The sequence below is a fragment of the Siphateles boraxobius genome, unplaced genomic scaffold (assembly GCF_051911475.1).
Source record: "Siphateles boraxobius isolate OS27281-9 unplaced genomic scaffold, OSU_SipBor_1 9, whole genome shotgun sequence".
NCBI lineage: Eukaryota > Metazoa > Chordata > Actinopteri > Cypriniformes > Leuciscidae > Siphateles > Siphateles boraxobius.
The window spans coordinates 2,884,823-2,911,290 of record NW_027509219.1 but is presented as its reverse complement, the minus strand read 5'-3'; the positions used below and the strand labels follow the sequence as shown (position 1 = coordinate 2,911,290).

General features: G+C 36.3%; 3 protein-coding genes across 4 annotated transcripts in view; 1 reads left to right on the top strand and 2 right to left on the bottom strand.

Moving 5' to 3' along the window:
* prickle3 (prickle homolog 3) overlaps positions 1-2,078 on the bottom strand; it is a 49,374-nt gene extending 47,296 nt beyond the window's left edge. The window contains exon 1 of the mRNA XM_077223780.1: positions 1,322-2,078. Within this exon, the coding sequence (XP_077079895.1) occupies positions 1,322-1,363 (42 nt within the window). The 5' untranslated portion in view covers positions 1,364-2,078. The remainder of the gene's footprint in view (positions 1-1,321) is intronic.
* The window catches only part of rmi1 (RMI1, RecQ mediated genome instability 1, homolog (S. cerevisiae)), a 362,517-nt gene that overhangs the window by 3,195 nt on the left and 332,854 nt on the right, over positions 1-26,468 (top strand). The gene's annotated exons all lie outside the window — the stretch shown is intronic.
* Positions 2,419-20,913, bottom strand: plp2b (proteolipid protein 2b). Of its 2 annotated transcripts, none has more exons than XM_077223853.1 (5): positions 20,555-20,913; positions 9,067-9,222; positions 8,872-8,970; positions 8,643-8,739; positions 2,419-4,926 (listed from the first exon to the last, which is right to left on the bottom strand). In XM_077223853.1, the coding sequence occupies exons 1-5, from the start codon at positions 20,648-20,650 to the stop codon at positions 4,919-4,921; spliced, it is 456 nt and encodes a 151-aa protein (XP_077079968.1). In that variant the 5' UTR covers positions 20,651-20,913; the 3' UTR covers positions 2,419-4,918. The 2 variants fall into 2 exon arrangements, with proteins under 2 accessions (XP_077079968.1, XP_077079967.1); XM_077223852.1 differs by having other exon boundaries at positions 2,419-4,700; positions 20,555-20,896.

The window sequence follows — 26,468 nt, the reverse complement described above, 5'->3', positions numbered from 1 at the left end:
TGAGACAGGAAGCTCTCCGGGTGTCTTCCTGTCCACACCCTCAGGGGAAATTCCCTCTCGATTGTGACCATGACAACAGTTACAAGAGGTCAAAAGCTTTTAAAAGACACTTTTTTAAAGGCCCACCATCATTGTTTCCTCAGATCAGTGTACTGTCCTGAGTAGGACATTCTTAATAATAACTAGCATGACACTTACAAGTGGGTGTTTGAGAAAAGAAAACACTGGCTGAATGTCAAAGAAACTTGCTCGTGAATTCTAGTCAAAGTTAAAAGGACAATATCAGATGATCTCCATTCATTTCATTTTAAGATACATAACTACGAGATTTATTTCACCATTAAGACCATCTGGTACAGATCTGAATCAAAACATTACAGAGAGCAACTTCAGGAAACAAAGAGTTTCCTGTTCTAATCTACTCAATATTCTAATCCAATTAGCATCTTGGATTACATTGAACATTGGCCTAAGCATGTCCTGATGTTTTTTAGGTTGTGTTTATTTTTTGTCCCTGTCTTCCCTTTCCAGACATTTAAGGAATGTTTCCTCAATGGAAAACACTACCTTCAGAAAGGAAAACACATTACAAAACGTGACATGAGGCACTCCGTTAGGGTGCTAACTGATGCAGATCTACTATGAATCTCAGGGCTAACCTTAATTGTAATATTCTTAAAACGGTTGAAAATGACACGTGAAAATTCAAAATTGTCAAATGAATCCGTGCTATAATTTGTTCTATACTTGTAGACTTTTTAAATAACATTTTAAGAATAATTTTCCATTAGACCTTATTTGTTATTTTAGACATAAACTAAACACATGATTTGGTTAAATTCAGTGTAATAAATTGACATACTAAATCATTTATTATTATGAAACGGTATCCTCAACCGATGTCGTCACCTGCACAGGTAACGGTGACGTAGCACAAACAAGCCACGCCTCCACAATGCAATAGTTAACATGATCGCAAAAAATTGCCACATTAATGGTTAGGGGCAAAATAATGACTGATAACTATAGGCTACATGCAAAACTTACAGCTGATACAATAAAAGTAAATATAGGAGTGCACGATATAATATATGAAGCCTACACTCCGTGCCTTGCGATGAAAACAGTCTCCTCAGGTAAAATAAGTGCGTGACACAAAAGTAACTTTCGACCATTAAAACAGCACGATAGGTTTAAAATGACCTTTAAAACGTCAAACCACGCTGCATTCATTCAAGTACCTGAGGACATATTGTGGAAAGGGATCAAATGTCTTTAGATAATGTTAAAAGCGGGATGCCACGACATGAGAGCGACTTACAGAGCGATTGGAGCGTCGCTTCTTCGATCCGCGCGTGAACATGTCGGCGGCTGTGGCGACTCACGCGAAGACTCTCATGTGTCCGCTGAAGTTTCCTTGAACCTAACGTGACTTCTTCTCGCTCGTCTCGAGGGTCTGGTGGTTTTTGGCCTGTAGATATCTGTGCTGGCAACAACTCCACCAGAAGTTGCCCGTAAGAGCGTGTAACCAGACGGGCTACACCTACAGGACAAGTGTTTAACTGTAGTGTATCAGGAGTCAGGACCACCCCCTACTGTACCTCATACTCCCATCACAAAAACATTCTGTTTCTCTGTGAAACCCCCTAGCGTACTGCACATTGGTTTTTGATTAGTTTGAAGTATTTAAAATACGTATATTGTGTGTAGGTTATAGTGTATTAAAGTGTATCGTGATCACGGTTTGTTATTCCGTTTTATTCATACTGAATCAGCTGTTGTCTGTCTATAATTCTATCTATCTACCTATCTATCTAGTTAAAAGACTATGCATTTTTTTATTATTCTTTAAAATAATGTTATATATTTGTATTCTATTTTGTACATTTAAAAATATATACTTTTTTATCAGCAATTACTCAAGTCTACTGTTACATGATCCTGGAATCCTTCTAAATGTATTGCTTTACAAACAAACATATAAATAAGGAAAATCATCGTTATTCTTGACTTCTGAATGGTATATTGTAGTCTATATTTTTTAAACTATGTCTTTAAAAAGACCCCCCCCCCCCCCCCCCCCCCCCCAATAATAATACATGAATAGCATTTTCACAAGTCTTTACCTTTGCAGAAAAGCCTACAGTAAACTCCTCATTATCAATGAATGTAAATGCTGCCATCTAGTGACAAATATTTGTCACATTTTCTCCAATGGCTGTCTATCATTGAATATAGTGAATTCTTCTTTTCTTTTAATCATTATCTCATTTTTATATATAAATTACATTTGTGTAGCTCTAAAACGTCATATTATTGGCAGTCGAAATCCTCCGTAACACTCCGGCGGGTGGCGCTGCGCGCACAGTATTCTTCACTCACTTCACACACATCAAAGGGTCCACAAACACACACACATTTTTAAAAGTTGAATAGGTTATAACAGACTTTTATTGAATGTTATCGAAGGAACTCAAAAAATACCCAGCAACACCAATTTAGACAGAGACTTAAATCCTGCAGAATTATTTCCACACGCTGTACTTCCGGGAACAAAAAACATGAAAAATACGTTTGTCTGAAAATACGTCCGTTTTAAAAGAGCAGAACATCCTGAGTTAATAATTTTTTTTTACAGATCTGATGGCATTTCTGACCATCTCACAAATAAATGCTGTCAGGTAGTCAGAGCTGAGGCTGCAAAAACAAATAGACAAACAGTCTTCACAATATCAAATTTATAAATTGTTACAACAATTGACACATGCTATAAATGGTAAAGAAAAAAACAATTGTTTACTCTTGATTATGGTTTTACAAAAATGAAAGATTTATGAATCTCTGACTTAGACAAGGTCCCCATGTTTTACAGTAAAATTACAAAACTGTTGTGCATATGGCATTACAACAATCAGGTGTTATGTGAGAATGATAGTTTCCTGTTCCAAAAGCTGTTGAGAAGTTCTGCTTATTCAAGCATGAAGACGACCAACTGCATATTAGAATAAACGTAGCTGGCAGCTCAATGATCTCTTTCAAGGCACGTCAAAACAATCATTTCTTATTACACAGTTGATTGAGCAGTTTTTATTCATGATATTTCCTGAAAATGATGAGGGCTGTTTTAGTATTTCTTACTCTACATTACTCAATAGGGTTGAATGGAATAGACACTGCAAATGAAGGCATGTCTAACATATGAATTGGTTTATTATTAGAATAATTAAAAAAACCACACCTATGGCATTGAGATATTGAGCAACCTTTGAGGTAACCGGTTAAATGGCAAAATGTAAGAAAGATTAATAAAAATGAACATATTGTACCAACTAGGGGTGTAACAATACCCTCATGTCACGATGCTGAACTCACGATACGATATTATTGCAATACTCCAAGACACATGGTAAAAGGTTAACAAAAAATGAACTGTTGATTCAAATGCTAAATTTGATATTACATTGTGGGTGTAAATGCATATGCTTGGAGTTAGTGCTGATAACCCAGTGCACAGGACAGTAGTGACACCAGAATAAACATATTGATGATTCTGAACCTGAAAATACAGAATTATTTTAAGACGAATATGCTTGCACTCTTTCACTGACTAGATATATTTAAAATAATGTAGGCCACTTTTTACTGGTAACATCAGACACCTGGCATTATCAGGACCCACAGATATTCCCCATTGCATTATTATACATTATATATATAGTAGTTTAATGTAGTACTGACACTAAAACTCTGTAAACTTGAATTTTTTCACGCACAGTAATTTTTATTTTGGGTGAACTATACACAATACATATTGTCTCTATCCATGATACATATTGTTGCATTTTTGTATCGTGACACGATATATTGTTACACCCCTAATGCCAACACAATGACATCTCAACAAATTTGTACCACCTTAGAACATGTCAGGGTCCCTTTAATTTTTTTTGAAAATCCCTTTAAATTGACTGAAAACTGACTATTTTTTCTAGACTGCATGCACCTGAGTTGAATATGGTTAGAAATCCTGTTTGAAATCACTAAAAACTTATACAATTAACTTATTTTAGACACAAAATACAAGAACAATCAATAGTAATTAGAATCTAGTTTTACACCATAAAAAGCATAAGCTTTAATGTTTCTTCAGAAAAAAACTAAAACAGCACCAGACTGAATTAAATCCAGTTTTCCAACACAACGTAATAATAATGAAAAATGACTTCATTTAAAATCACTGGGTCTTTCTCTAGTAAAGAATGGGAAGACAACTCTTCTGATAGTAGTTTTGCAGCTGTTAGTTTTATCTGACGTGTTTATTAGCCCCATCTCCTACTAAATGTTGTGATGGTGCTTTTCTAATAGTGACCAACCAATCTGACAAACCATTTGTGCTAACAAAAGCCACCTAACCAAAGCGACGGTAATAAATCTTTGGATGCCAACAGCTTTCTGTTGCTTCATATATTGTTGGCTTCTTTAACAGCTGTTATTAATCTTACAGTTCACTTTTCAATCCCTTTTGTGCTTACACTTCTTTTCTGTGCAATGGTTTCAACCCTTCTGCATTCCTCTGGTCTTCATCTGTCATGGTAACTTTACGGTAACTCTCAGGAACTTTTGCCATTTTTAGAATCCTCCTCCATGTTTTGGTTGCTGTTAATGTTGTAGTGAGAAAAGCAGCTTTCAAACAGTGTCATCTGTTAAGAAAACAAAGAGAAAACAAAAAGGGAGACGCAAAATAAATAACTGGGGAATAGTTAGTTAGGTTAAGTTGTTATAGTTACACGGAACGAAGAGCGGACGTGTAAAACGGCATAGCTTTCAGTTAGAAACCAGTGTTGCCACTGGCGTCTCTACCAGAATAACAGTTTGGCTCAAATGCCAAATGTCAGTTGTAAACATCCCACAGAAGCCTTCAGCGACCTGTTCAAAGAGAGTTACAACATGTGTCACCTTTAGTTCAAATCTAGGGAGAGGCTTAAACCTCGGCCTTCATCGTCAAACAACTGGAATAAATTCTCCTGGGTGAGCAGATTTAAAGAAAATCCCCCTCATGTCTTTCCAAACCCTTAAAACTTTTGTTCATCTTCGAAACACAGATCTTGATATCTTTAATGAGATTTCTGTCCCCCCACTGAAACTTTGATGTTTCAGAAAGTTCATACAGACACTGTAAAAGTAATCCATATGAATCGGGCAGTTTAATCCAATTAGGTCCAATCAGGTCAACGTGTGATCGTCAACGAGTGGATCTCTGAGCTGGAGTGAGTGAGTGGAGGCGGGGCTCATTTGAACATTAATAGAACCGCGTATACTAAATGAGGCAAGGGTGTAGTTACATTCAAACTATTTTAAGGCATGAAGACGTTTTTTTTCCAAGGAAAAAAAACATTTAAAAATGTCATTTTGGTGATCAAAGATGAGTTTTAAGGGATAAAATGATTGACTACAGGGGGACTTTAAATGTATTACAATAGAAAACAATTATTTTAAATTGTAATAACATTTCACAATATTACCGTTTTTACTGTATTTTTGATCAAATAAATCCAGCCTTACTGAGCATAAGAGACTTTTTTCAAAAACATTAAAAAATATTAATTTCTGACAGGTACTGTATAACAGAAGAAGTAAATATTGCAATTTCAGTAATAATGTGCAGCCTTAAACTGACATAGAACATCCACTGAAGTCACTGAGCAACTACTGCAACATTTGGTGACACTTAGTTTGATATTTTGTCTAATGCAATGACTTTTAAAGGGGTCATGACATGAGAAATCAAATTTGCCTTGATCTTTTGACATATAAGAGGTCTTTTAACCATTAAAAGACCCATACAAAAATGTAATATATGGCCATATATGTACTTAAATTTTAAATAGCATGACATATATCTAGACACATATATTTAACTTATCTGAGAATATATGCCTGCAACATATATGAACATTTATGTGTCCAAACATGTGAAGAAAATATTTGAGTTCATCCATATATGATATCATATATCTATATATTACAGTATAGTATTGGTTTCTCGCATATATGGACAACATTAAGTATAAATACGTGACATACATATACATGGGAAAATATATGGCACTTACATGAAAACGGCCATTTTTGCTATATTTTGAAATATATGTTTCATATATGTCTATGTGTTTTATATATATGAATTTTGCATATATTCTCATATAGGCAGCAGATATACATGGGCACTGACATTATATATGTAATTTACATATATTGACATATATTAGGCCTACATTTCTGTGTGGGGATCCAGCAAGTTTCATAGCTTAAAACGTCCTACTCACAGCGTCAAAAACAGCTCGTTTTAATAATGCGGGATCTGTAATGTCTTACAGGCAAATACATTTGCATATGACTGCCTCCAGAGCAAGACATCAACGAATATTTACACATCATCACAGCATAGGCCCCGCCCACTGGCATTCTGGTGCTTAATAGCGGCTGACATTTCCCTACACTGGATGTGAGCGTCGCGTCAAAAGCAAAAGAACCCATTATAATCACTGACGCTGTCTATACTGGATACAGTATACAGATGCGTGTTGAGTTTCTGACATGTTCAACGCACTAGAGTCTGTCCACAACAGGACAAACAGAAGAGTGAAGAACGTTCGCTTTGACACGTCCAGTTCAAACAGCTGGTTTGTGTCTCTGTACAGAGCTTAAAAGGATCCCAGCGAAAGGTAATAAGTGAGTGGTGTATTTTAATGGCGTCACAGATCGCGTCGGAGGATTGTATGTTTGTTCGGAGCATTTTGTTTTGCAAACGAGGAACAGTGTAATGCAGAGTTGCAAAGAAACTTTTGTTGACAGATGAAGCAGCAGACTGATCTGACAGCAGCTGCATCACAAAACATACGTAATGATTAATGCTTTGTCTGTAAATGACGGCATTAAGTGGTTGTTTTCGAAGTACTTGCATGCAATAGCGAGGGGGCGTTGATTCTGTTTCCTTAAAAACGGGTCATTTCAAACAGAGGCTCAGAATGAAGGCTGAAAATAATCTTTTTTTTTCATATATATATATATATATATATATATATATATTAGAGGTGGGCATAGATTAATTTTTTTAATCTAGATTAATCTCACTGTAATCTAGGAATTAATCTTGATTAAAATGGCTCATTTGAATTCTGCCAAAGGCATTCAGAATATGTGTGCTACCCAAATAATGACTAAAAGGAAGTCTTTGAGAATAGTTCACCTCGCGTAGGGATGTGAATTTCTGCCAAAAATGGCATTCGACAATAGAGGAGCAAAAGTCGAATATCGTTCAAAAAAAAAAAAAAAAACGCACACTCACAATGACAGAAAGGGAGGCCAATTTCATCTTTAGCGATTTGTCATCAAACAAACTGTTTATCAATTGAACAAGTAACATGTTTTCGTCGTTTTTTTTAACATAGTAGGCCAATTGGAAGAAGAAAAAAACAATAAGCACAACGTAGTTACAGTCCGTTTTTGCATCGCCAAACCAGATGCTCGTTAGATCAAAAAATAATGTCATATGTCATAATGATTTTATGTGAACCTGCCTTTACCGGCAATAGCCTCCTCCTTTTTAAACAAATTAGTTTCAATCAATGTAAACTATTCGTGTGACTATGCCCCTGCGCAATACACACACATTACCGCGGGATGGCGGGTGTTCATTTCATAAACTGTACACTACACAATGGTAGCTTATTTAACCTGTTAACCTTTGCCAGTGCGCCGACGCTCTGAAGCGTTTTTTTTGTAGCTTATAAATTAATGTATATATCCAAAAAACGGATAATGTCATACTTTTTAGTAGTGCTATCATGGCGTAATAATCTGTTTGAATGTAAAATGTATTACCTGAATGAAATGAAATCAAATGTATCGTCCTTTGGAATCATTCATTCACAGACAGCTTACGAAGATGTTCAACTAATAAAGATCTTCATCGCTGGCAAAAATATGATGCATTTGCAAATTTGCTTTCAGTAGACTAAACTGCAGATCAATGGCCACTTCATCCAACGCTCTTGATGTTCTTAAATCTTCCTGTTACGAATGATTGAACACGCTTCAGACGATTCAGTGCGTGAGGAAACTGAACAGATCATTCAGACTGATTTGCGAACCGATTTAGACAGATCTGCCAACTTGTACGTAACATGTAAAAGTATACACCTTGTGTCCCTGACAGGAAAATACCCTGCTGCGCGATCTGTGACAGGCTACACATTGGAATTGCGCGAAAATATAACGATATTCGAAAAAGCTATTTTATGATCCCAACTTTGAAAATAGATTAACGGCGATATTTTTTTTATCGCCCGATAAGAGTCTCACATTAACGCAGCACGTTACCGCCGATAACGGCCCACCACTAATATATATATATATATATATATATATATATATATAAATAATATATGTATAAATAATTGTTATTTTTTTTGTGGTGTTTTTGGTGTTTGCAAAAGTATAAGTGAACTTCAAGGAACATATTAAAATAATTTAAAAATCCATGTCATGACCCCTTTAAATGTGGTTTAAGTGTCTAAATACCTTTTGAGGCCAATGTACTTTCTAACCTGTTAAATAAATGAATGGGTGTGTTCATGCACCTGTGGGAGCAGCTGTATGCTGTCTGCTGCTCTTGATTTCCAAGAAGAGTGTGTAGGAATCATAAGAAAACAAGATCCCAGCCAGCAGACCGAACACCTATGAGAGAGAAGGTGAGCTTTGTTATAAACAGCTGCTAGCAGAGTGATGGATATATAGCCCTAATAAATCAGATTTGTTCATAAAGATGAAAGAATGGTATGTTTCGATGCTGAGCGTTGGATGTCTCACCCCACCAGCGATGCGAGCCCCATCCCCAGCTCCACCGATCACACAGATGAGAGAGGTGATGAGATAAAGCGCTGCACCGATTACAGCGCGGAACAGATCCTGGCGGGGCAAACAGAGAAAATATGAGTGGCACTTGATCGTGAAAAACTCGCCACCACAATACTGTGATGCAAGTGTGTGTGAATTCATACTTACGGTCCAGAGCCAGTTGACCACCAGGAACTGTTTGTCCAGCTCAAACATGTAGACAATGAAGAAGATGATGGCAAAGACCATCTCGCAGATGGCGACAGCTGTATACCCTCCATACATTGATGCGGCGTAACAGATAAGGATGATGAAACTGACGAGCTACAAGAAAACAGACAGACAGAAAGTTTCAAAAACTTGATCACATCAGTGTAGAATGTGTAGTGTAAGGACGTGAACATGGTTTTGAGCAGAAGTCAATAGTTAGCTGGTTAGCATTAGCAGTTAGGCCTTTACACTCTTCTGCAGACAAAAAGCCTGTTTTTCTATTGCAGTGTTGCTATTATAGTGTCGCGATGAAGCTAAAATAATTCTAAAAACCAAATCTATTCTTCCATATTGTGACATGCATCCGAGTGAATCAGATTATCGAAAAGAAAAGAATTTAGGGCAATGGTCTATCCATCAGTTATTGATTGAATTTTGAGAGTTTTGCAGTCAATTGTGGATTAAGGGTTAAAGCTGATTGATTGGAGAAGTTCAGCATTCACCAGAGAGAAGTCAGAGAGTGTCACTTTCACCGGAAGATCAGTTAAACATTATGGTGTAAAAAAAACTGTTACAAGCATGAAAAACATACATGGATGAATTGTTCACAATAAGATTTATGACATGTCTATACAAAACAGATACAAAAACAGATGATGCATTTAAAATAAAACTACATGAAAAGTTTTGTTAACTGGGGGGGGGGGGGGGGTCATTTTTTTTTCAATTAAAAATGAATTAAAAATGGCCACAAATTAAAGAAGCTTATTGATACATGGTATTTTGATACATTATAAAACTTGAAACCACTACAAATGGCCTACATTAAACGTGAAATAACCACTAGACAGAATAACACTAAACTGTGTTAAGAAATTTAAATGAAACCAGTTAACTTTCATAGCCCTAAAATTTTAAAACTACAATAAAAACTTTACAAAGTGAAACTATGGAAAAACTAAAACTAACAATGATAGACTGAACACTATCCGTAACTTAAAGCTTCTTAAAGAGTCATTGTGTATGGTAGTGTTCTTTACTATTTTTACAAATGTCTTGGCTTTTAGTGTGGAAATTCCCCTCTCAAGTACGTCATCCATGTTTGCTGCCAAATCACCAAAGCTTTCTACTACTGTTCACTACCCACAATTCATCTGAACGTACCATCTGCTCTAGGTGTTAGTTAACAGTGGAGCTCTACATTTCTCACATCCCTCTAGAGTTTGTGAAGCTTTTTGAACTTTGATTACTAAAACATGTGGTGAGGACTAAAAGAGAGGAATAGGCCATGGGTGTAAACACAGCACATAGGCCTAGTAGACGAGGTCCTTATATGGTTACAAACAGAACTATTACAAGAATACCTTTGGGAGTACAGAAATATTATGAATGTGTAATCAAATCAGCCCTTAAAGTGAAACGCATGATACGCACATCTGCTGATCCTGCTACCTGCCATGAAACAAAAATATCCAGATAAACACTGCTACTAGGAAAGGTTTGTTCCTGCTGTCGACACAAGTCAGACCTCAAGAACTCAGACTATAGTATATAATCCATGACTATGGTTTGTTTTTAATGAACGATAAAAAGAAAAGCAAGTATATGCAGTTTGACAAAAAATTACTGACCTTAACATTTCAACATGCTCAAAATGTTAAACCTACTGACAAGCCTAACAAAACATTAAAATAAGTTAAGAAAGAAAAGATCAAAAGTAACCAGACTTTTTTTTTAGTGGCAAGGAATTTAGAAAATGTGAGTGGTGCAATACTCCCTGACACAATGTTAGGAATTTCTGGGCTGCTGACAGGCCATTTTTATGCAGTTGTTAAGGTGTTCCGAGTGGTTGCTAGGTGGTTATTACGGTCACATGAGCACACCTTCAAGTCCATGACATCATAGAGCACTGAAGGGATGACATTTTTTTGTAGGCCTTAATCTGGAAATGAGTTAGCATTTTAGCACTTCCAGTTCGGAAATGCTCAAATGCTAACTCATTTCCAGGTAAAGACCTACAAAACATCGTCCTGAATACAATGGGTATTTTTCTGAGGTCTGTGGTTAACACAAGTGTGTGTGATATTTTCACATTTTATTTTAATGACATAAGGTACATCAGTAATACCCCCTTGTGATTTTTTAAAAAGCTTTTACTGGTCTTGAAAGAGGCGGTTGCTAACAAACATCATTTTTTACAATAATCCAAAACTGAATCGAAAACCACTGCAGCACTTCTGGGTGCTTGATATGGCTTTGGTCAATTCTTCTAAATAGATGTTTCTATTTTTTATTTAAATGTCTGATTGCCTAAAAACGCCTTATCAAACACAACTAATACTTATATTCCCACAATAGTTGTATCAAGGACAGTGAAGGTGTTATTTAATGTTCTTACAGGGTGCAGTTCCTCTTCAAGTGTAATTTATGTTGCCATGGTTTGTCGTGGTACTAATGATTTGTCCACATGTCACCGTGAAACACCTGTGCCTTGTGTTTGTAATGTGCTGCTGCTTCCACAGTAACAACGTCTCAAACACACGCAAGTGTGAAGACTTATCTTCTCAAACAGGAAGATTCTCAATGTGTTAGGAGATAAGTTTCCTGTTTATTATCACTTGGGCAAACAAAGTTATGATACCATGGCAATATAGCATAAACAAAAAATTCTCCCTATCTATTAAATTACTCATAACGCAATCTTCCGGTGAAACGAAAAACTTCTATGGTGATGTATGCAGGGCCTTTCTAATCATTTAGTTCGCTTAAAGGGATAGTTCACCCAAAAATTTACTCACTCTCATGTTGTTCAACACCGTAAGACTTTCGTTCATCTTCGGAACACAAATTAAGATATTTCGGATTAAATCTGAGAGCTGGATCACTCCTCCATCGGCTTCTAAGGGATTGAAACTTGCCAGCCCTGAAAAGTTATTAAAGACATCGTTAAAATAGTCCAAGTGACTACAGTGGCTCAATCTTAAGTTTATCAAGCGACGAGAATACTTATTGTGCACAAAAAATAAATTAATAACGACTTTATTTCAACTATTAATTTCCTTCTCTCTGGGCCTCGACTCAGTTCACTAGTTTAACAGCGTACGATCTGTTGTTGTATGTCACACGCATCACACACATGACCAGCATCGGCCAATAGTGAGCCTACATGTGACGTAGCTCTACGCAATCACACTACGTTAACTGACTAGAGGCCAACAGAGAAGGAAATTAATAGTTGAAATAAAGTCGTTATTTTTGTTTGTTTTTGCGCACAAAAAGTATTCTCGTCGCTTGATAAACTTAAGATTGAGCCACTGTAGTCACTTGGACTATTTTAACGATGTCTTTAATAACTTTTCGGGGCTGGCAAGTTTCAATCCCTTAGAAGCCGATGGAGGAGTGATCCAGCTCTCAGATTTAATCAAAAATATCTTAATTCGTGTTCCGAAGATGAACGAAGGTCTTACGGGGTTGGAACAACATTATGGTGAGTAAATACTGACAGAATTTACATTTTTGGGTGAACTATCCCTTTAAGTCTTACTATAGTATTAGCAGTCAGATTGAATGTGGAATGCATGTGAATAAATTTATCGTGTGAACAGCACAATAGCCAATTACAGCGCGATGGAGGCACTGCCTCCTCTCACGTGACTACTCCATTCATCCTCAATCCCCCCCCCATATAAATGCAAAATACAAGAGAAAACACAACTGCTAGTGCGTTCAAATACTGCATTTCAAAGCCAGTCAAAAGAGCAACCAGACCGAGGTAATATCTGAGGTTAATTCTGTCCTAATACTTCCCAGAACACCATAAACGTTAACCATTTTTACCACACTTTACATTTTCAGCTAAGCTCAAAATATCAGAGAAAGAGCCGAGAAAGTTATTTTTTCCATTAGGGAAGCCAGTTGAAAACATGCACAATCTTATCTCTCCATGCCTTTGAAAAGAAGCCAGCATGGGGCACGCACATATATTACTGCTGTTTGCCTTCAACTGTACTTAGTTTGACAAGCGTGTAATACAACATCCACAGTTCTTCACACAGAAGTGACCATGCTACACTTCTACAATCTGCTCTGCAGTATTAACCGTCCCAAACTTTAAGTTTTAAAGATTTATGTACATTTATTTATTGTTTTTACATGTTTGGGTTTCCTCAGAATATCAGCAAATTTGCATGTTACTATCCCATTTTAATGACCTCAGAACATTTTGAATGTAACAAGATTGAAAAGGTATGGCACACAATAGCTAGGTTTTAAAATTAGGTTATTTATTTTTTCTATTAAAATGAATTATTTATTACAAGACACACACAAACTAAGGGACCAGAATTTACTCTCTTATCCATTTAAAATTTTAAAACTTCCTTTGGTGACCTTGAAATAATTCAGTGTTGAATTTATTAACCCCGTATTTAAATTTCCCAGTGATAGTTTAAGAATCAGCCAATGCCAAATCCATATTAGTTGATCACTAACCTGGGGTTCGTTTCCTGTACAACAACGTAAATCACTGCTTTACTACCATAGTGCAATGAATTGTTGGAGAAATTAACTAGTTGGGACTGTTCTCAAAACCATAACACGTCGAACCTCCTTCATTTAAACCACAGTGTTTCAACAATATATTGTTAATAACGTCACATGGAGGTGATTGAGTAATAACTTCTGCTAATTAATAGACCCAAGATTGCAATTCATATCAGATTATTATAGTTAATTTACAGACGCACATTATGTACATGCAGGATGAAATGCTATAAATTTATATAGCATTATAGATATTATAGATGAACTTTGTCTAATTAAAGGGGACCTACTATTTTTACAAGATGTAATATGTGTTAGGTGTCCCCAGAATGTGTCTGTGAATTATCAGCTCAAAACACCCCACAGATAATTTATTATATATGCCCAAAATGCCCCTTTTTGAGTGGAAGCAAATGCACGTTGTTTCGGTGTGTATAGAGAGCCTAAGTCCCCCCCTTCCGGTGGACACCATGGGACCTTATTTCGGAAAAATATTGTATGGTAGTCTATAGCGAGAGACAACAAATATTTGGATCCCATTTGAATTGTGCCCTGAATTACACATATGATGTTTGTCAATTTAAAAGACACATTTTAAAGTCAAGAAACTCGCAGTTTGATGTAAAACTATTGAGGTATAAGACTGTGAAATACGTAATTACAAAGACTACAAACCCAAAAGGCGCGCATGTGACGTCTTATCTTTTCTCTCAATGAATCAAGCTAACTTTACTGAACCTTACGTCTGTCATTTTTTCTATAGTCTAACGTTATAATCGTAACGTTACGCCGTCATGCCTGTGTGTTTTTCAGACTGCACACACACGAGCTTGGTGATGTACATAGTGCGAGACGAGAGATGTAGTTCATTGAGTGATTTTCACATAAAACTAAATGTTACTCTTCTGTTTTATGACAAACTGTGACTTTCCTGACTTTCATAATTATATTTTAAATTGACCAACATCATATGTGTAATTCAGGGCACAGTTCAGACGGAATAAAAATATAAGCTGTCTCTCGCCATTGACTACCATACAATTTTATTCCGAAATAAGGTCCCATGAGCCGGAAGCAGAGAGGAGGGACTTAGGCTCTCTATATCTTTAAATGCAAATAAGCTGCTGTTCCCCACCCCTTTCCAGAAGAAGGCGGAGCCTTTAGTTCCTCAGATACTCAGGCAACAAAACAGGAGAAACAGAAGGCGTTCTTGCATTCCACTGCACTGATTTTCCATTATTTATATAAACGTGCGATACGGACCTTGTGTTTCTTTCTCCGATTCAAGGACATTCACTCACACAACTCTTCTTTGCGTTTAAAAATGCGAGACGTGGGCAGTGGAAAACACAAGGCGTAGAAATGTTTTTTTAAGTTAAACTACTTTTAATGTGAGAGCTACGTTTTTAGAACGTCCTGTGCGAGACGATGTAAAAGATGCTTGACGTAAACGCAACGATGAAACTCGCCAATCTAGCGCAATGGAAAAATAACTTTCTGTGTTCATTTATACAGCCAACAAAAGAACATTTAGGGCGTGTCTTTTTTGAAGCTGCCAGCATCGGATTTACATTATAATCCTATGGAGTAAACCGTGTTTTTGGTTCCTTACGGTGTACAGTGCTGAGTGTTTTTTAAATGCCGCTGCGACCTCTTTTTCTGCAGCTTAGAGCGTCTTTTCAAGTTGAATAAAGTTTAAGTTTTCTGAAAAAATAGCACCATTTTGACAGCTGACCAATGCAAGCGAGTAGCGAGACCTGTTGTTTTCATAACAACAAGAAAAAATGGAGAAGGTGCCGGTAGATGGACTTATTGTACTAATGTCGGAGCACAAGGAGTTATTTGACATGAGCACAAAACTCATGAGCACAAAACCATAATATACACCATAAAGAGGCTCTGTGGGCACCGATTGGACGGATCCTTGGTTGTTCAGGTAAGTGTATGATCTACTACTTGTCGTTGACAAAACTATCTTACCTATTAACGTTAGCAACAGTTATCAATACCGTAACCAGCTGGTTATTTATATGTTTATGTTGTTATAGCAACAAAAGACGCCCTTGGCTGCTATTTGGAACCAAACGCTGCCATTTCTTTTTTTACTAAAAAAGCGCCCTTGTCAACTTTTCTTATCATGAAAAGACACCAAGTGTGAACACGCCCTTAGCTTGTTTATCACGTAGCGGAGACATTCTTGTGTTTCCATTAGCTGCCATAGCGAGGAGATAAACATGGGGGACTGTGTTCAGCTCACTGAGGGGAGGAGCTAAGCTGATAGGCCAGAGTCTGTTACCAGTCGTGGGCGGGCCTATTACACTGTGACATCACAATGTATAGAAAACCCAAATTACTCGTTTTGACACACTTTTTTACCTATATAGCGTGATTGCAGACACATCGCAGACATACACTTATGTTTAACACCATGTAAAATTAAATTTTACATAATAGGGCAGCTTTAAAGGGACAATGTATAGTTTCTAGGTATTTTTACTAAAATCAATATTTTTATTCATAAATATGTCCTCAATGGTGTACAAATACATCTGCTAATTATCTGACTTATCCTCGTAAACGAAGAATTTATTATCTTTATATACATGTGACGGGTAGGTCCACGGAGGCTTCCATGTAGTTCCGCCATCTTGAAAAACTATAATAGCAGAGAGGGTCAAAAAGTACTAGGCCAACACGTTTCCACAACGCGTTTTCGTTCAGAGCCAGCGTCACGTGACTGAAAGCAGCAGAAACGGAGGAGCAGAGCAGTGAGAGGCGCTTCACTTCCCCAGCAACTTTAAAAGGCTGCCTTGCACTGTTATTTTTAATGGCGGACCATACATATGCCGAGCCACAGGAGAAGAAATCCTCGTCACCAAAAAAGTCCAAAATTGAACGTAAAAGGAAACATGACCAGAGATTATAAAAAACAAGAGTCAATGTCGGGATAGCTTTTTGGTGCATAACAGCTACCGTAGATGCAACACGCATTTGAAAAACCGAGGCGCTGGAGAGCACAATTCGTTTCAATGTAAAATACAATTTCACCACTAGATGGGAGAAATTCCTACACAATGTCCCTTTAAAGCAAACACCATTTTTATAAACACTATTTTATATATAAAGTATGCATGAACATGCCTAGAGAAAAGTTCATTGTAGCTTTACAAACTTCCTTATATTGTGTCATTTGAATAGCTGAAAAAAAACCATTTATCTTATGCTGAAAAGTTTTTCTAGAGCACTAATGTAATAAATCATTAAATCTACTTGACTGAACTAGAGGCGAGTCTTTACGCCGTGGGCGGCGAGGAGGAGTGGAGTGGCCAGCATGATGTCATCAGGCACTCCTCCTTCATGCACGTATGTATCAGAGCTTTATGAGTTGTGGGGACTGGCACAAACTGCCTCTATGAGCCTCACACAAGCAGACTGAACTCCAGCCAGCGCACAATGAAGCTCTATTCAAGGATGCAGCGCTGCCCCTTTAAGAACACCCACTACTGAGGGCTCCGAGCTAAACAGGGTCACGAGGGGGAACAGATAAACGAGGAAACACCAGAGACACAAAATACCGAAGCACAAACACGAAAAATATTAACTAGCACGAGTGAAATACACAAACCACTTTCCAATGAAGAATATTCAACACCCAAACACTAGTCATTTGGCAAAGGCGCACGAAGACACACTTAAGGTTAAGGACACACTTAAGGAAGACACAATTAAGGACACTGGGCAATCTTTTAGATCGGTTGTGGGCCCTGTGTCTCATCTGGTTGGCCGTTGAAGGCAACATTGCTAAAAAAGTTGCCCTGTGTATCATCACCTTTAGTGATGGCAAGGCACCTACAGCTTGTTCACGTCACACTAGAGCAAACATTCTTGCATGTGTTTGTTTCGGTCCAAAACAGCAGAATATAATAGTTATACAGTACGTCTATTACTTCATCTAAGTCTCAGTAAAAGTCCCAGCATGCATGGTTTCTTACTGTAAGACGCTAGGCGTGTCTTTTCACTTGACTGTGACTCTACACGTTTAGCTGTGGGTGTGTCTGCATGACAAAACTGAACTCTTAGAAATGAGTGTATCATGAGTGTCCAACGTCCATGACCTTAACCAGCAATTAGTTATGTAACATGCTATTATTGCTGCTGGAACCACAGTATTCTGTGTTAGTTGACAGTCAATAGCTTCTCAAGGAAGGCCGTCACTCCATCGTCTGATCGGGAGATATAGCCAAACAACAAATTCAGATCGCTTTGATAAGGAGAGAGTATGCGGATGTCATATTTAAGCAGGAGACAGGAAGTTGGGCATGTGAGATGTGGTGAACTAGGAAAGATTCATTATGTATAATAATAAATGATAGAGGGGCGCTGGTTTATCATTCAGGCCTTTATTACTGTTTTCTCTAATAGTATTCTATGCAAAGACATGTTGAGTTTATGTCTGTAAAATCCCTCTGTCGTCAGCTCCTGCTCGAATCATTCACCCAGAACAAATTTGCTAATAAGAACTTTTTATAGCCATGTTATTAATTTGCTGTAATATAGGTTTTTTACAATACTGAGACCTATAACAGAAATGCATGTTTTAGTTTAACCTGTTAACTGTCACCCCCTATTTGAGCAAATCTGAACTTTAATGGTTGTAGTTCATGAATGCTTTGAAATACAGACATAAGGTTGGTTAGGCTTTTTAAAGAAGACGCATTTATCAGCAGATTATTGCAGAAGTGAAAGCACTTCAAAAATGTGAAAGAGTAAAAAAGTTAGCTATAGACGTTTAAGTTTACTGTTAAGCAATTTATATTTCATAGAAAAAAATATATTATACAAAATAATCTGATCTGTAAAATGTCTAGAAAATCAAAGCCATATGTCTACCCAAGTTTCTTCCCAATTTGAAGTTTATGTAAAAAAAAAATAAAAAAAATTTGAGCCAGCTAAAAGATTTTAAAGTACTGTTCACATGCATGGTAACTTATTGTCCAATTTGGTTTAACAAAATGGTTTCCACAGAATGAATTTTTGAGTGTTTAAGCTTTCCAATGATACCTAATTTATGATTATTACTAAAATATGTGATATATGAGGGTAATAAGGCAATAAAAAAGCACATCAAGTGTCCCGCTACCAGCTATATGTTTAGTTCACACCAAAATTAAAATTGTCAACATTTATTCATCTTTATGTTGTTCCAAACCTGTTAGATTTGCGTTCTTTCATTCATAATTCTCGGAAGTTTTGCAGATTACAGTGGAAGCAAAGAGTGACCAAGTTCTGTCAAGCTCCAAAAAGGACAAAAAAGAAAAAAAAAGATTAAAAAAAACCGTTGACAACTTGACACAATATTTAATGCTCTTGACCAACAAGTATTAATATGCACTAGTGCGGATGAGATTGGAGAATTTCAGTAAATAATCGTTAAAATTTCAATCTGTTCCAAGACTCTGCATCATTTAGAATTGAATTGAGAATGTTTTTAAATTCAAATTGAATTATTTATTTTGAACTGAATTTGAATTGAGGTAGCATACAAGAGGGAGAGCAATTTTAATTAGAATTTAAGGAAGAAGAATTTAAATGAACAAAAATGGAACAAAATCTATATAACTAGGCCTGTAACTTTTTCTAACTTGAAAAGTACAGTTTGTAAAAATAAAAAATAAACGGACAGACATACAGACAGATAGATAGATAATTCTCTCTTCACCCACTTCTGTTACTTGTAGCCATATATTCTCACAATAAGAAACACCTGAGTATGTTTTGAGGTTGTTTGAGGAACTGAATTGCTGCAGTTGCATAATTGTATTTACAACAATACTTTATCTTAGTCATTTTCTTGTTATACTAGACACAGCTGTTTGAGTGTGGATGACAAATATAACACTTTCTTCACATATTTTTTTTAGCTTTCAGTGTAAAGTATGTGGTTTATGGTCAAACTTTAAGAGTTAAAGGGATAGTATGTTTTTGAGCTATTGAAATGAGACCACAAACAGAACATATATGGGGTAAACATTGTTTAATACTGTTTAAAATGTCTAAAATGTTCAATTAAAAGGGAAAATTATCATAATTTACTCACCCACATGTTGTTCCTAACCTGTATGAGTTTCTTTCTTCTGTTGAACACAAAAGAAGATATTTTAAAGAATATTGGTGACTAAACAGCAGACGGCACCCATTGACTCAATAGTAGGGAAAAAATACTATTAAAGTCAATGCGTGCCGTCAGCTGTCTGGTTACAAACATTCTTTAAATTATCTTCTTTTGAGTTCAACAGAAGAAAGAAACTCATACAGGTTTGGAACAACATGATGGTGCGTGAATGATGACACAAATTTCATTTTGAAGTGAACATTTTAGATATTTTAAACAATGTTTACCCCATATATGCTCAGTTTAGGGTCTCATTTCAATAGCTCAAAAACATACTTAAAATATGACTAACGGGTTGGTAACTTATGACTTTGAGAACTGATTATAAACAAGAGTTTATTTTTATTGTAACGTTATGTTTCAAAAGTGCTCCGTAACAATTCTATCTTACTCCTGTTTGGGGGTCTCAGACTCAGAGACTGGAGGAATGAAACAAAAACAAATGTAATAAATGTTCATACAGTAAGTTAAGTCTTGTTTATCCAAAAAAAAAAAAAATCTCACTTTCTCTGACTCAAGTGTGTGAATCAACAGGTGAATTATTTTTATTTAACGAGTGGGAGCGTCTCCATGGCAATGGCAACAGTTCATTTATTTCATACCGAGCATTTTGCTAATCACACTTTCAATAAAGCAAATGAATAACGGACGTTATTTCTCTCAATGTTATGCTAGCGTCTTACAAAATGAAATTGTAGAACAATAAAAGTCACAGCCATGCTAATAACTTACTATTTCAGCAGCCAGTATCGTTCCTTTCCGAGTTCGCACATAATTCTTCAGTTTCTCCAAACAGCCTCCGAACGGACTCTCCTCAGTTTCTGCCATTCTGCAGATGTATTCCTGTGAAATAACGCCGAAGCCTAGTGCCCGTATCAGCAAACTCTCACAAAGAAGATTCAGTGAACGTTGACACTTTGAAAGTGTGAAAATGAAAGCGTAGTTTTTGATTCAATCCGTCAATTCTGACGCAGCTTTCAGCTTCTTCTTGGGCTTCCAGCGAGTGTGCGACTCGGTTACTGCGAAAGGAAAGAGTGAGTGTGGAGGGCGTTGGCTAAGTACTTTCTTGAGGGTAAACTACGGAGGAAAGTAAAACCACTAGAGGGAGAGTTTTTATTTCCTAGTTGTAAACCTACACTCAAAAAAAAAAGTGTAAAAAGTTTTTATTTATTTATTGCAAATTAAAGAAAACATACAATAACAGAGAGCAGAAGAGAAAAGGAAAATGATTTTTTTTTTAAAATAATTACACTAACAATAAGAGAGGGGTTACAGACATCACAATAGAATGAATTTGGTTATACAAACAATACAATATTACAATTTGTTAAAATAACAAATTAAAGGTTCTTTACAACAGACTCAAGGATATTATTTGTTTTAGAAACCTTAGAGTTTAAAGGTTTTGAAAGATTCTTAAAGGAAGAAAAAAGGGACTTTATTTCAGATGAGAAAATTCTAAATCAGGATTACAATGAATGGTTCTGGCTTTGTGAAGATGAAAATTGCCCAGAAGACAAAGCAAAAATAGCCTACCTACACAGCAGTATGACAGTATTTCGGCTTAGAGAACTGCCTACAAATGCTGTCTAAGTAGAAAGCGCGCAAGTTTTTGACACACAGCCGGAAAATTCATAACTGTGAGCGGTGGAAATGTGCATTCAGCAGTAATGACTGCTGAGCTTTCTTTGAAAGACAGTTTACATCCATAACTAATACGTTTAAAAAGAGAAAACCACATTTCCCCCTTTGTAAATATACGATATTATTATAATATGATATATTATACATGGGTAGACTGTGTACAGTTGAGACATGTACAGTTGAGACACCTTAAATAATTTGCGTGCGCAGCAAGCACAAGTTGTGATTTTTGCTGTGCACATGCGTATTACTGTCCTCTTTGATTGTGAGAAATTTGAACAACGGACGCATCTGATGGATAGATAGATAGATAGATAGATAGATAGATAGATAGATAGATAGATAGATAGATAGATAGATAGATAGATAGATAGATAGATAGATAGATAGATAACGGTATACATTTAAATATAATAAAACCCATAGGACTTTTTTGTGATTACTTTCACGAGAGTTTTCTTCATCATTATTGCTTTACTGTTTCTTTTGAGCTTTTGTTTTTGTAGTTCCTATTACTCTCTGTGGTAACTGTTGTAAAGTAAGTACGACAGACAAAAATAAATATGTAATACAATGTTTGTCTAGAGTGAAAATAAAATTACAATCTTTTTTTAATGCAAATGTGATTTTTTTGTGTGTGTCTATTACACCACTGAGAACTAGGGAAACATGTAAATTGTGATGCAAAAAAAAAAAAAATAATAATGATAAAGTACCGAAAACAATTTTCTTCATGCAAAATAAAATCTTTTTGTTTAAATATGACTCAGACATGTTCTTGACAGATTTCATGAGATTCTATACAAATCATTTTACCATGGTATTGCCACAAGTACTGACAAGTTTTCCTCTGCTTCATTTCTTGCTAATTTGTTTACAGTTTAAGGCCACGTCCACACGAAGCCAGAGCTTTCCCTATCCGATCTTTTCTTTCCTCGTTCTAAACAAAAAATTCCGTAAACACGGGGCCGTCTCAGGAAATATCTGCGTACACACGAAACCACTGAAACCGACTGAAACCAATGTAGAATACATGCCAGACCAGTATGAGGCGCTGTATTTCTGACACAGATAGGCTACACTAAAAACAGAGAAGAAGACTTGCGCATAAACCTTTCGCGCTGTAAACAATAATATAGAGAATGTAATATTAGGCAGTAGCTTCTTTTCTTTTTTACCAAGAACTTTATTGAACAATATGAAAAACCATAAATGGCCTGGTACAAAATAGGGATGAGTCACGATATTCGAGCTAAAGCATAAAGCTTGCCACAAAGAACCGCCAAATAGCCAAATCATTATGAATGTGTCAAATATAGCAAGGAGACATTTTAATTGTTTATTAATAAACTAGTGTTTTCTGTGACGATGCTGACTCGCCACCTTCGCAGTATTGTGAAGGTGCCTGTTGTTTTGAATTGTTTTGTTTAAAAGTAGACATTTCAAGCTTAGATATATTTCTGAGTTTCTGTTCATTTATGAGACAAGCTCAAGTTCACGTGCGATGCAAGTTATATCGCGTCGGCTCCTCCATGTCCTGGTTATAGGCTATTGTCTGCTATATTTGCTTCTTATTTATTAAATCCTGGAAATTGGTTGATGAAACATTGATTAAAATTAAGATACAATTCATATAAAACGAAATTCACTTTAAAGAAAGGCTTTTTACAAAACAAAACTTAATGAAGTGGTCAAAATGATGTGTCTCGATATTGCGCATCTTATGATTAGGCTACTCACGCTGTTCACTTTTCATATAATCAACATATATGAAATGGAAAAAAATAACATAATATTTAAACATAAATATGAAACTAACTTTTCTTTAATGGCTACAACATGTAGGCTACAGTACAGAGAAATGTAATGTCGGAGTGAACTACCAGTGAGCATGAGGGGGCAGAGGTGCGAAATGCCCATCCCTACAAAATACGAAATGTCTTAGACAAAATACAAGCATCATAGCATAAGAAAGAAATATAAATAAATAAAGAAGTAAAATAAAGAAATAAAATAAAAATACATTAAAGTAGACCTGAATAATAAATAAAGAAATAAAAGAGGCTCAGTAGCTTCTGAAGCACGAATACAAGCAAGTAGTCGCAGTTGTTGTTACTGATTTAGCGCGTCTGACTAGTCCACACGTGGGGTGATGACATCATCGTTTCACAAAATATATGGATTGGCCGTACACACGAAGACACAAGGGTGTTGTTTTCAGATTTATCCACCCAGGGACCCGGTTTCAAAAAATAGTTTTATTTCTTTATTTATTATGTAGGCCTATTTTAATGTATTTTTTATATTATTTCTTTATTTTACTTCTTTATTTATTTATTTACTATGCTATGAGGCTTGTATTTTGTCTAAGACATTTCGTATTTTGTAGGGATGGGCATTTCGCACCTCTGCCCCCTCATGCTCACTGGTAGTTCGCTCCGACATTACATTTCTCTGTACTGTAGCCTACATGTTGTAGCCATTAAAGAAAAGTTAGTTTCATATTTATGTTTAAATATTATGTTATTTTTTTCCATTTCATATATGTTGATTATATGAAAATTGAACAGCCTGAGTAGCCTAATCATAAGATGCGCAATATCGAGACACATCATTTTGACCACTTCAATGTTTCATCAACCAATTTCCTGGATTTAATAAATAAGAAGCAAATATAGCAGACAATAGCCTATAACCAGGACATGGAGGAGCCGACGCGATATAACTTGCATCGCACGTGAACTGGAGCTTGTCTCATAAATGAACAGAAACTCAGAAATATATCTAAGCTTGAAATGTCTACTTTTAAACAAAACAATCCAAAACAAAAAGAGACAGACAACTCTAATAATCCGTATGAAGTGCGCATTTCTCTCTATAGGCACCTTCACAATACTGCGAATGTGGCGAGTCAGCATCGTCACAGAAAACACTAGTTTATTAATAAACAATTAAAATGTCTCCTTGCTATATTTGACACATTCATAATGATTTGGCTATTTGACGGTTCTTTGTGGCAAGCTTTATGCTTTAGCTCGAATATCGTGACTCATCCCTATTTTGTACCAGGCCATTTATGGTTTTTCATATTGTTCAATAAAGTTCTTGGTAAAAAAGAAAAGAAGCTACTGCCTAATATTACATTCTCTATATTATTGTTTACAGCGCGCAAGGTTTATGCGCAAGTCTTCTTCTCTGTTTTTAGTGTAGCCTATCTGTGTCAGAAATACAGCGCCTCATACTGGTCTGGCAGTCGGTTTCAGTGGTTTCGTGTGTACGCAGATATTTCCTGAGACGGCGCTGTGTTTACGGAATTTTTTTTTAGAATGAGGAAAGAAAAGATCGGATAGGGAAAGCTCTGGCTTCGTGTGGACGTGGCCTAAGAGCAGAAGAAGAAGGAGCAGTGAAGAGTTGTGACAAATGGCTTTGAATAGGGAAATAAACTGTAAATGCTTCACATCTGGAATGTGTTTCTGTCTCATGATTTACAGGGAGTGTAGATAGAGAGAGAGAGAGAGAGAGAGAGAGAGAGAGAGAGAGAGAGAGAGAGAGAGAGAGAGATCTCATGGAAAATAGTTAATAGGTAACAATTTGATTTTAAGTAACACTGTGGAAATATTCTGTGCCATAAGAACTTTGGGTCGCTTTTGCTCTCCCTAGCAGATCACCATGTGGGCACACACACACACACACACACACACACACACACACACACATACACACACACACACACACACACACACACACACACACACACACACACACACACACACACACACACACACACACACACACACACACACACACACACACACACACACACACACACACACACACACACACACAGAGGTCCGTGTTTTGTCAATACAAGTGAGTTGCTGGAGGCCGCAGGAAACCACACTTTTCTGGTTTAAGGTCTATTTCAGAAATGATATTGCAATATCATTGCAAATATAAGACGAAACCATCAAGACATCAGTCATTGTTCCCTCACTGAATGGATAAAAAATACTATACTGTAGCAATTGTAACATTCATGCAAGCTATTTTTAGATAAACTTTTCTTTAAAGATGCTAAGTAAATACCCTAATCTAAAAGAAACACTAATTCAGGTTTATAAACAGTCAAATAATAGTAAAACTGATGGTACACACACTACCGCTTTTATTAGATCAAAAATTGTAATATTGTGAAACAGAATATAACAGAAATGTTTTCTATTTGAATATATTTAAAATATAATTTATTTCTGTGATCAAAGGTGAATTTTCTTCATCATAACTAATTCTATATTCTAATATGATGATTTGCTGCTCAAGAAACATTTATTATTATCAATGTGGAAAATTTTTGTGGAAGCCATAATACACTTTCCTTGATGAATAGAAAGTTCAAAAGAACAGCATTTATTTGAAATCAAATAACATTATATTTTGTAACATTATAAATGTCTTTACTGCAATTTTTGGCCAATTTAATTAGTTCAAGCTGAATAAAAGTATTAATTAAAAAAAATCGTACTGACGGCAATGTAGCCTACTTTATAAGAAAAGCACAATAACTGCATTGATAAAGTAGGCTTATTTACTGACTTTCTATACTTAATTTCTAACATGTAATATTTTTATTTTGTGTATTTATTTTATTTTGTGTATTTATTTTTGTTATTTTCAAAAAAAGATGGACGACACCCCTTCGCTCTCTTCCATTGGCGAGAAGTGAAGCCGCCAGTGTCCCGATATGGCGCTGACATCTTGGGACTTGAGTCTGCGCAGTTGCGATCTCGGGACCAGACCTGCGCAGTAGTGAGCAGGAAGTAAGGCCGCGAAATCAACGCCCCCCCCCCCCCCCCCTCACTCTCGCGAACGCACTCTCCCAGTCACTGCACTTTTTTTAAGTGGCCTATGTCTGCTCCAATTTTGATGTCAGTTGATTGCAGTACGACAAGAGGCTTGTTAAAATAAAGTAAATACAATCTCCTCAGTCCTCCGAAGATCCCAA